This window comes from Hyperolius riggenbachi, chromosome 12 (genome assembly GCF_040937935.1).
Source record: "Hyperolius riggenbachi isolate aHypRig1 chromosome 12, aHypRig1.pri, whole genome shotgun sequence".
Lineage (NCBI taxonomy): Eukaryota > Metazoa > Chordata > Amphibia > Anura > Hyperoliidae > Hyperolius > Hyperolius riggenbachi.
In genome coordinates, this window is record NC_090657.1 from 98,946,858 (window position 1) to 98,959,058 (window position 12,201).

At 45.2% G+C, this 12,201-nt stretch overlaps 1 protein-coding gene across 1 annotated transcript in view; it reads right to left on the bottom strand.

The window, feature by feature from the left end:
- The window catches only part of LOC137540958 (collagen alpha-1(XVIII) chain-like), a 93,007-nt gene that overhangs the window by 40,253 nt on the left and 40,553 nt on the right, over nt 1–12,201 (bottom strand). The window contains exons 4-7 of the mRNA XM_068262131.1: nt 11,746–11,840; nt 10,549–10,602; nt 7,699–7,866; nt 6,587–7,042 (exon numbers count right to left, since the gene is read on the bottom strand). Of these exons, the coding sequence (XP_068118232.1) occupies nt 6,587–7,042; nt 7,699–7,866; nt 10,549–10,602; nt 11,746–11,840 (773 nt within the window). The remainder of the gene's footprint in view (nt 1–6,586; nt 7,043–7,698; nt 7,867–10,548; nt 10,603–11,745; nt 11,841–12,201) is intronic.

Consider the following 12,201-nt stretch of genomic DNA (forward strand, 5'->3'; position numbering starts at 1 on the left):
TGGATAAATTCCTTATTAAAGCCACACTCAAAAAAGCTTGGGGTGAGTCAACAGAGAGTAATGATTCTGTCAGTTATAGTTACCGTATTTTTTGGAATATATGACGCTCCGGAATATAAGACGCACCTAGGTTTAGAGGGCAAAAATTAGGGAAAAAAATATATACAGTATATACTAGACCTGGTGGGTGCGTCCATGTTCCAGGAGCGTCTTGTACATGTTCTCCCCCATTGTCCTCCTATGTTCACTATGTGTCCCTTCCTGTCCTCCTGTGTGTGTGTGTCGTCCCCTCCTGCCACCCTGTGTGGTCCTCCTGCCCCCATTTGTCCCCTCCTGTCCCGTGTGTGTGTTCTCCAGCCCCCCCTGTGTGGTCCTCCAGTCCCCTTGTGTCCACTCCTGTCCCTCTGTGTGTGTGTCTGTGTCCTCTCCTGCCCTCCGTGTGTGTTTCCTGTGATCCCTTCAGCCCCCCTGTATGGTCCTTAAGTCCCTGTGTCCTCTCCTGCGTGTATCTGTGTCCCCTCCTATGCATGTCCATGTCCTCTCCAGCCCCCGTGTGGTCCTCCACTCCAGTCCTCATGTCCATCCTGCCCTCTCTGTTGCCTTGTCCCCTCCTCCTCCCCCCACATGTCTCTGCTCCCCCTTGGTAATAATTACGGCAGAGCAACTCACCTTCCTATGGATTCCAGCACTGTGTGGTCCTCTGCCCCCAGCATGTCAGCGCTACCCTTGCAAAAGAAAAGTTAATGACAGAGCGGCTCAACTACCCAGCGGCGGAGATCTGCAGACATCTCACGTACCGTGCGGCTTCCCCTAGTGACGGCTCCTGTTAATAACTCATGATGAGTCATTAACAGGAGCCGTCACTAAGGGAAGCTGCGCGGTACATGAGATGTCTGCAGATAGGTGGCGCTGGGTAGGTGAGCCGCTCTTCTGCTAACTATTCTTTTACATGTGTAGCGCTGACATCTTGGAGGCGGAAAGGACCACCCAGCGCTGGAATCAATAGGGAGGTGAGTCGCTCTGCCGTAATTGTTACCAAGGGGGAGCGGAGACATGCGGGGAGGGGGGGGGAGGCGGACCACACAGGGGGACAAGGCAGGGAGTCCCCGACGTCGCGGCGGGTCGGCGGTTCGTATCGGCGGGTGTTCTGAAGTCGGGGATTCCCCACCTTTGGAATATAAGACGCAGGAACTTTTTCTCCCCATTTTTGGGGGAGAAAAGGTGCGTCTTATATTCTGAGAAATAAGGTAAGTCTTTTTTACATTTTTACTTTATACAGTACTGTACTTTGTAGTAAATATTTTTCTATAAATGTTTTTGGATTGTGGAACAAATCATCTGAGTTTCCATTAATCGTTATGGAAAAATTTGTTTAATATAAGAGTTCTTTGGCAGTTTCCAGAACCAATTTTCCCTATGCTTCCAAGTCATCACACATGGGTAGTTGCCCTGCTCCCTCTACCCCACAGGATCTTAATTAGTATAAATTTTTGAGAGCTATCGGACCCCCCCCCCCCCCTAGTGTTTTGTCCTCGACCTCACATGGATCTTTTTAATTAGGGCCTTTATCCACTAGCCTGCGATTTGCGATTTGCTTCTGATCGCAAATCGCAAGGTACATTAAACGAATGGAAACTGCAGCAGCAATTTCCATTAGTGCGATCCGATTGCGATGCGATTTTGGTCAAAGCGCAATCGTTGTCCTGCCGCGTTTTGTATGCGATTGAGCTGGACTATAATGAGTATAGTAGCTCAATCGCAATTGCAATCGCATGGTGGAAATTGAAACGCGATTGCGATGCGATCGCATTTCATAGTGGAAAAGAGCCCTAAAGCATTGGGGCAAGATTTGCCTATCATTTTTTTTTTGTTTTACCCCTACCTTTACTGTTTTACAGCACTAATGCCTGTTTAAACAAACCTTTATCCCGATAAGCTATAAATTAGTATGGGATTCCCCTAATCTGCTGGTCAAGGGGATAAGACGCAGTATTTTATCCTGTGAAGGTTTAACATACCTAACTGTGTAAGGCTTTATCGATTAGTACTAAATGTAATATAGTCTTTGGTTTTAGAGGGATCCTTCCTACCTGTTTGCTGTGTCTGTGCAGCGCTACATGTCTGAGCGTCTCCTGCTTGCTCCCACGCACAGTATCCGCTTTGTTCGGCTCCCACGTGACGTCACATGTAAAGTCCTTGGGCTTCCGTATGTTTGGTTTTGCGTGCGTTCCAAGGTGGCTTCCAGTGCTCCAGCATCTTCACCTATCTGATTGGCTGAGCGTGTAAGGCAGAAGTACACAGACGGAGGAGCCAGAAATGGGGCGGCTAGGTGTTTAAAAGCCAGATGGCTGCTGCAGGCGCGCTGGTATGTCACTTTTGACGGTGGGCAATGAATACCAGCATGGATGACCATGCTCAGCCTGCTTCATCTGGGTTACTAAGAGAATATAGTAAGTGGGGGTGTTTATACTTATACCCCCTTCTTTAATACTTAACCACCTAAAGACCGCGTCACTCCAATGGGCATGACTGCGGCGGCAGCCCCAGGACCGCCTAACGTCAACTGGCATCAAGTCCTGGGGCCGACTACTGCAGGAGATCACACGCAGGCTGCGCACGCATCTCCTGCTTGCAGGGGCATTCCTAGGGTCTTTGGAGATGGAGGGCACCTGTGGGCACAAGGTGGGGGGTGTACGCGCCGTGGCAAAAAATGGGCATGACCATACAGTGAGTGGGCATGGCCGTGGGTGGGGTCAAGTGTACATGAACTTAGCAGTGGTGTAAGCTACAGATAACGGGCCTGCCCATCAAAATATTGGATGGGGCCCCCTGTCCTTTATTTAGATAATTTACAATCAGTGTAGGCATAGTTCAAAGATGTATACGCACATACAATTTTGATTGGTCAATCACTGACCAATTTTACCACCCCCATGCAGTAAGTGGGCCAACAGACAATGCATTTGATAAACAGAGCTAAAATTGGCTAATCAAAATTGTATGTGTGTACCAGGCTTTACAGCTAATACTGTACATACTGAAAGTAGCTGGGATCATCATACAATACAGCTGGTTTAAAATCAGTAAAGGCACAGAGTAACACCTTATACTGTACACACTGGAGGTTGATCAGCACACAGTGCAGGCAATAGAGAACAGCTTACACTGTACATACTGTAGGCAGCAGAGATCAGCACACTGCAGCTAGCGCGCCGAAAAATATGAGGGTTACATTGTGTGGCGCCAAAAATGGGTGTGGTCATGGACCAGAATGTGAGTGTGGTCACGGGTGGAGACAAATTTACATGAACTTAGCAATGTTGGGGCATTAGATTAGGTCAGTGGTGGCAAACCTTTTGGAGGCCGAGTGCCCAAACTGCAACCCAAAAATCACTTATCTATCGCAAAGTGGCAACAGCAATTTAAACTAAATACTGTACAAACGTTTTAACTCATACATGAACATTATGGAAAATTCAAGTTGAAAATAAACTGTGAAGATAAACAATTTCATCCATCCTACTCCTGAAAAAATGCATTCATTTTCTTTTAGAACCCCCCAGTTTTATTTTTTGTTTTAAAAATCTAAAAATATAGATTGAATGCTCCTGTCTCATGTGATGATGATTCAGCTTTTCCCATAGTCTCGCAGTTAGCAATCATGTGACCCCCAACAAGACAAATTCAGCAATCATGAGGCCCCTATCAAGACAAATTCAGCAATCGTGAGGCCCCTAACAAGACAAATTCAGCAATCTTGAGGCCCCCAACAAGACAAATTCAGCAATCGTGAAGCCCCCAACATGACAAATTCAGCAATCGTGAGGCCCCCAACAAGACAAATTCAGCAATCATTAGGCCCCCAACAAATCATGAGGCCCCCAACAAGACAAATTCAGCAATCATGAGGCCCCCAACATGACAAATTCAGCAATCGTGAGGCCCCCAACAAATCATGAGGCCCCCAACAAGACAAATTCAGCAATCTTGGGGCCCCCAACAAATCATGAGGCCGCCAACAAGACAAATTCAGCAATCTTGAGGCCCCCAACAAATCATGAAGCCCCCAACAAGACAAATTCAGCAATCATGAGGCCCCCAACAAGACAAAATCAGCAGTCATGAGGCACATAAATAGACAGCATTTCACATAAATAGGCAGAATGCCCCCTTAATATGGTAGACACCTCTCACCTGGCTTCTGAATTCTCCTCTACTGGCGGCTGTGCCTGGCAATACTGTTTTTGGCTGGATTGGGGATGATGTGTGGGCTGAAAGGCCTGGCAACACTGCTGTGGCCTGGCTGGCGGTGATGCTGTGGCCGGGTTGGCTGGCGGTGATGCTGTGACCTGGCTGGCGGTAATGCTGGCTGGGCTGTGCTTGGCTGGTTGAAGTAAATGCTGGCCTGACTGGTGGTGATGCTGTGGCCTTTTTGACAGTGATTCTGGGCTGGTTGGCTGGTGGTGATGCTGGGCTGGCTGGTCTGGATAGTTTCGGCAGTGACAGGTGCCCGCTAGTTAAGGTAGCACCAGGAGTCCCCCAGATTAGGTAGTGACAGGAGCCCCCCAGTTCAGGTAGTGACAGGAGCCCCCCAGCTCATTTAGTGACAGGAGCCCCCAAGTGTATGTAGTGACAGGTGCCCCCCAGTTCAGGTAGTGACAGGGACCCCCCAGTGTATGTAGTGACAGGAGCCCCCAGTTTAGGTAGAGACAGGAGCCCCCCAGTTTAGGTAGTGAGTGACAGGGACTCCCAGGTTAGGTAGTGAGTGACAGGGACCCCCAGGTTAGGTAGTGAGTGACAGGCGCCCCCCAGGTTAGGTAGTGAGTGACAGGCGCCCCCCAGGTTAGGAAGTGACAGGAGCCCCTCAGGTTAGGTAGTGAGTGACAGGGACCCCCAGGTTAGGTAGTGAGTGACAGGGACCCCCAGGTTAGGTAGTGAGTGGGAATCACTTGTGTGGCGTGTTGTGCGGCCCTTCAGCTTGGCCTTAAAGCTGCAGTGGCCATTTTCAGTAAAAATGGCCTGGTCTCTAGGGGGGTTTAGCACTGTGGTCCTCAAGAGGTTAATATTCTCTATTGCTAACAACAATATTCTCCACATTCTGGAATTTCTGCAGAGAGGTCTATCCGAAGATCTGGGATACCACACTTTGAAAGTGCACGTTTCTGCTCTATCGGCAATGACGGGTACATCTTGGACACTGAGTCCGCTAGTCAAGCAGTTTGTAAGGGGAGTACTGAAGTTAAATCCACTAAAAAAAGCTATCTTCCCGAAATGGGACCTACCACTAGTACTAGATGCCTTAACAAAACAACCGTTTTACCCTGTACTAGAATGTAACATTAAGGACAGTCTTTCTAGTAGCTATGGCTTCAGCAAGAAGGCTGTCAGAACTACAAGTCCTAGGATGTAACCTTACCTGACATTTTACCCAGATAGGGTTGTACTGAGACCAATCCAACAGTTTATTCTAAAAGTCACTTCGACCTATCACCTTAATCAGGACTGGACATTACCAACCTTTATGCAAGAAGAATGACAAGAGACTCACCCCCTTGATGTTGGCCAAGCGATAAAATCTTACTTGAAGATGACAGCATACATAAGGAAATCAGAGAGTCTCTGGGTAATACCTGGAGGCTATAAATAGGGGAAACCTGCATCTGCCAGGACTATAGCTTCATGGATTGTTAAAACAATACAAACAACTTATAAGTCTCTGAACTTAGAACCTCCTCAGCAATTGTCAGCACACTACACTCGAAGCATGTCGACATCCTGGGCAGCCTTTAATAAAGTGCCAGCAGAGAAAGTTTGTCAGGCTGCAAATTGGTCTTCCTTTACCACATTTATGCATCATTATAGAGTAGACTCATTATAGAGTAGATCTACTTAGTCTTCTTTACTTTTTGGCAAAGTTGTTTTGGAAAACTCACAATATGTGAATAATTTCCTGTTTAGCAGCAACATATTGGCCTCAATTCACTAAGCTTTAGCAAACACTTTATCAAACATTTGATAATTTACCTCATGGGTAAAATCTAATTTTGAATACACTAAGGTGTTATATATTTATCAAATGTTTTATCAATAAAACGTTCAATAGATCTATAACACCTTAGTGAATTCAAAATTAGATTTTACCCATGATGAGGTCAATTATCAAACGTTTGATATAGTGTTTGATAAAGCTTAGTGAATTGAGGCTATTGTGTTGTGATGACATGGAAGCATAGGGAAAACGGAAAATTGTTACTTACCTATCGGTAACTTTCCTAACCCGATGCTTACATGTCATCACACCGGTCCCTCCCTTCTTGTAGGCTTCATTACGTCGAGGCTTGCATAGACTGGGGGGGAAGGGGGAGAGAGAGATAACTCTGAAAATTTATACTAATTAAGATCCTGTGGGGTAGAGGGGGTGGGGCAACCACCCATATGAGATGACATGTAAGCATTGGGAAAGGAAAATTACCAATAGGTAAGTAACAATTTTCCGTTATTCTTGCAAACCTAGGTTCCACTGTAAATAAGTATAATTTAATAACAATCAATTTACTATTTTAGTAAGAATAAAATAACTACAAACCTTTGGGCCAGGTGATCCTGCAATTCCAGGAGATCCTTGTTCTCCCTGAGGTCCGGGCATGCCTTGAAGCCCCATCAGTCCTGGCATACCTGGTTGTCCTGGAACCCCAGGGCTGCCTTCTGGTCCTGGCAGCCCCTGGGAACCTTGAGTCCCTTGTGGACCTGGTGGTCCCTGGGGACCTTCTGGTCCCCTTAAGCCTTCTGGACCTTGTGGACCTTCAAGACCTGGAGGCCCTGGTTGACCTGGAAACCCTCTTGGCCCTGGTAATCCCTCATGTCCTTGCTCTCCTCTTGGACCTGAAGCTCCCGGGGACCCTGGGTGCCCTAAAGGTCCTGGGAGTCCTGGTGGTCCGGGTGGGCCCTGTGGACCTTCAGGTCCTTGTACTCCTGGATATCCTTGTGGTCCTGGTGATCCCTGTTGTCCCTCAGCCCCTGGAGGACCAGCAATTATCTGAATCTGGTCAAATAGAAAAGAAGAACCCATATAAATGTAATTTTATGTGTATATGGAAATAATTTGAATAAAACATTCCTTCCTACAGATAATGTAATGTAGCCACCCTACAATGTCGTGATATTATAAAAGTAAGCCTTTTCATTCTCTGTGTTCCTCCAACAGATAACTCTCAGAAGTGAAGCTAGAAGTGCATCCCTCTGATCTGATATGTTCAATAGTAGAAAAGGCAGCAACAGGTGTAAGGTAGGAAGACAGCAGAAACTCATACAGGAATTTTAGGATCAAAATTTCAGAAGAAAAATTCTGTGATGGGAGATCTGTTTTAAACAATGATAAACACTTTAATTACCGTTACCATACAGTACGTACAAGTATCTCAGACAAATATTGCCCAATCAGATACAGTATTTATGGCCAGAGAGGAAAATAGTCAATGTCAGCACAAGTCACTACTGAATTCCTGATTCAACCCTTCTTAACTGGCTAGGATGGTTTTTTCTAACCGATCACTATTGTTTTATCAGGGACAGACTTGCACAAAGCTCTTGTCCTAAACCTGGGCATGCACAATGTGAAACCTTTAAAAGTTAGACTTCTGGAAACTTATATGCCATTCAACCTTATTCAATGTTTGTATGTAATTTTGTAACTCCTACCTTATTTTCTTTGTCCAAGCCATTAATCATGCTTGTGGTCCCAGGGGGTCCTGGAATTCCTGGTGGTCCTTGTGGACCAGGTGGGCCAGGCAGTCCAACTGGACCTCTGTCTCCATTGCGTCCTGTGTTACCTGGAAGTCCTGGGAGGCCATCATCTCCTCTGTCCCCCTAGTAAATAAATAAGGAGTGTTAAAACTGGATGCTAATATTGTGCTAGGAATAGAAATCTACCTAATTCTTCTGATATTTTTTTGTACACCTCCATGCATCAAGAAGCGTTGTATTTGATAGACATGCTGTATGTGATGGCTATCTGTATTACCAGTTTGTTATGTAAAACTATTTTGAATTATTTTTTGTGAAAAGAAAACATTGCTTGAGCACCTAAACTTTCCATTGCAGATGAAATGCATAAGCTCTGCAAAGGTCTGCACCATTTTCAACACAGTGGGCTTGATTCACTAAGACAAATAGCATGCCTTATCAAAGTAAGCACGCCTTATCAAAGTTAACACGCCATATCAGAGTAGCATAGCGCGTGCCACGAACCCGCAGGGGCTCAGGGCAGGATGTTCTCGTCATTGCCAATTAGCAGGCATAAATTTGCTATGTTAGTCTGATAAAGCGTGTTAACTTTGATAAGGCATGTTAACTTTGATAAGGCGTGCTATTTGTCTTAGGGACTGAGCCCACTGATGCAGTTGTGTCTGCTTTTCAGTTACACATCAATGTTAGATATGCTGAAAAGCGGACAGAAGCGGATACAACTGCATCAGTGGGCTCAGGCCCTTAGTGAATCAAGCCCCTTACATGCTATCATTACAGCATGCAAACATGTATGAATCTTCTGCCAATTCTGGGAAAACATTGCATCAAATGCATTTGACAAAGACCTGTGTGCTGAAACGTTGTGCTTTCTGTGGATATGGTACCACCAATAAATTAAGCTAATATTGCAAAATACAGGTGGAGATCCAGCTTTTTCTATTCTTTGCATCTGACTGTACACCCCTGTGGGATCCAGGTGTATGCTGGTTGACTCCCTGGTGCTACAACTTTCAGTGATTGGAGCTCTGGGGCAATCCTTTTTTGTGTTGCAAAGAGACTAAAGCCTGTTACAAACTTTCAATTTTGATTGGCCAATCACTGACCAATTATACCTCCTCTATGTAGCATGAGGGCCAACAGATTTTGAATACTATAAACACGTTGTGTAGGTAAGCTCTCATACTACATGGAAGTGGTAAAATCAGTCAGTGATTGGCCAATCAAAATTGAAGGTGTGAACCAGGCTTTACATTCAGTAGTGGTACAACATTTGATGGTATGCTGTCCCTGCTTTGACATACTGTATCACATGAATTATTCAAGGACATTTGATAAGTATGGCTAATGTGGCTGCATTATAAGTGAAGTCAAAGCAGATCCAATAAAATTATTTAGGGATTATTTAAGGACACTTATTGCAAAAAATTAAAATCTAAAATCCATGTGTGCACATGCAAATAAGATGTACATCTGTCCCAGTGGGCATGGGCTGTAAATTACTAATTTCTTATATCACTGTCAGACTAGGCATTATGACATGACCGCTTTAGACTACTATATTTATTAATAATTAATTCTTCAAGTGTTTCCCAAAGTTTCCTTAATTATATTAAAAATACAATTCTGGAAAGAATCCATACAAAGATTCTGGCCAGCATTCCTACTTACTGCACTTCCTACTCCTGGCAGTTGCACCATGACACTGCCATCCAAGGAATGGGTTTGAAAAATAGTAGGCTTTATATGTAGCTGATTATGCTAACCTTGGTCATAATGTGTATTTAGAATCATTTAAACATTTGCTACATACAGTATACATACGAGATATGCATCCCCCGTCAGCACTTTATAACCTCTTGAGGACCGCAGTATTAAACCCCCTAAAGACCAGGCCATCAGGCCACTGCAGCTTTAAGGCCTCACTGCAGCATACGAGAGATAACGGCGCTGGAGACTTAGGCGCAGGATACAGCCGGTACATGGCTGATCCTGCTGCCGCACAAGTCCCAGCCGTATTAAATACTATTCCCCCTCCAGGCTGCCATGGATAGTGGGGAATGAAATAATTTATTATGTTTTAAAAGGAAGTTCAGCTCCGTCTTCTGATGGCGCTGAAGTTACTCCCTGTGCCTTGCTATAGTCGTAATTCCTATTACGGCCTATGGTGGCGCCGGCTGCGCCCAAATCTCCTGCGCTGCGCCCCCCCTCCCCCTCCTTTTCTCCCCACCAACAGAGCTTTCTGTTGGTGGGGTCTGATCTTTCCCCATATGTTTGTTTTTTTATATAAATATTTGTTTTATTATTTTTTAAATAAATATGTCTATTTTTTTTTCTTTTTTGTTGTCTCCCCGCCAGCCATTCAGCGTGGTCGGCTGTCATAGGCTTCAGCCGATCACTTCCCTGCCTCTGGAGGGGACAGCCGACACGGTACAGCGCTGCCTTAGATCGCAGAGCTGTACAGGGTAATTAGACGGCGGTTTCCCCATCTAACAGTCTCCTAGCGGCCATCGCCACTGGGAGACTGAAGGCGGAGCGGAGCTTTGCCATCCAAGCAGGGATGCACGCACATTGAACGTGCGATAGCCCGCAAACCACGATCGGCTTTAGGCGGCTTTAGGCGGTCCTGGGGCTGCCGCCACGTCCATCGGCGTTATGCGGTCAGCAAGTGGTTAAAGACATCCACTAATAAATGGTTGCTGTTGGCAACAGATCCTAATTTGTCAGTGTGTAGCTGGAAGTCAAAGTAGAAAAGGATACTTACATATATTACATGACTTTGTTTGAGCCCCCCGGGTTACTAACCTTTGGTCCTGGCAGTCCTGGTATTGCAGGACACACACATTGTGACAGATTGCTCTGAAACAAAACAAATCAATCAATTATTACCTATTGGGTAGCTAGTGTACTGGTTAAAGACACTACCTTTGACACAGGAGACCAGAGCACAAATCCTTTAGCAAATGCCTGCCACACCTCCATATTTGCAACCCTATCTTCACATATGCAGTCACACACAATATTATAATATTAATTGACATTATTAATCCCTTTGAAACAGGGGGGGTGGGGGGGGGGGTAATTTACTTATTTGGATACCTTTCTGTTGGCAGACAGCTCTGACTAGTAAATCATCATTTAAACAAGGAATAGTGTTGGTCGCACACAGAGGGCCTGATTCACAAAGCGGTGCACACTGTTTAGCACGGGTGTGCTAAACAGTTAGCACGAGAAGTGCATTTCGCGGACTTTTGCGCGCGCAAAGTGCCGCGATTCACGCGATCGCGGACTTTTGCGCGCGCAATTTTCGCAAATTGCGTGCGTAAAAGTCCACGATCGCGCAAATCGCGGCACTTTGCGCGCGCAAAAGTCCACGAAATGCACTTCACGTGCTAACTGTTTAGCACACCCGTGCTAAACAGTGTGCACCGCTTTGTGAATCAGGCCCTCTGTGTGCGACCAACACTATTCCTTGTTTAAATGATGATTTACTAGTCAGAGCTGTCTGCCAACAGAAAGGTATCCAAATAAGTAAATTACCCCGCCCCCCCCTCCCTGTTTCAAAGGGATTAATAATGTCAATTAATATTATAATATTGTGTGTGACTGCATATGTGAAGATAGGGTTGCAAATATGGAGGTGTGGCAGGCATTTGCTAAAGGATTTGTGCTCTGGTCTCCTGTGTCAAAGGTAGTGTCTTTAACCAGTACACTAGCTAAACAGTTTGCACCGCTTTGTGAATCAGGCCCAGAGAGTCTGATGATCAGGGGAAAACTCACAGACCAGCAAGGAATTTCAAAATAACTGATGTCTCCCCACCACACCTTAGTCAGTGGCATCTTTAGGGAACCAACATACAAGACATATATCTACAGTTCAGACTGGACAACTGTCTGCATGTTTCTAATATTGTGGTTATCGCAAAGCCTTCTGGGTTTAAAATTTTGCACATATGAAGTCTACTGATCAATAAATATTTAATGATAATGTATTATTATTACCTTCTCTGAACTTGGCTCAGCTTCCACTGTTCCAAGCATTCCTTCAATTATTTCAAATATTGTAGGTTCTCCATGTTTTGTAGATGGTAGAGGCCCTAAAAGGGATCAATCAAAATAATAGGACAATAGTCACAAATGCTAGTATACAGCACAACACAAAGGCTTCAAATAAATAAACAAGACAGTGGCATGCAACACATATGGGGGTTATCGTAAATGTTTAAAGGGAACCTAAACTGAGAGGGATATGGATGTTTCCTTTAAAACCATACCAGTTGCCTGGCAGTCCTGCTATCTCTGCACTCTCTTTCACTGCAGTAGTGGTTGAATCCAGGGCCGGGCCAAGGCATAGGCTGGAGAGGCTCCAGCCTCAGGGCCCAGTGTAGGAGGGGGCGCAGAATTCATTCAGCTGTCATTCCTAATTGTGTTTGAAGCAGAAAGAAATAAGAAAAGGGG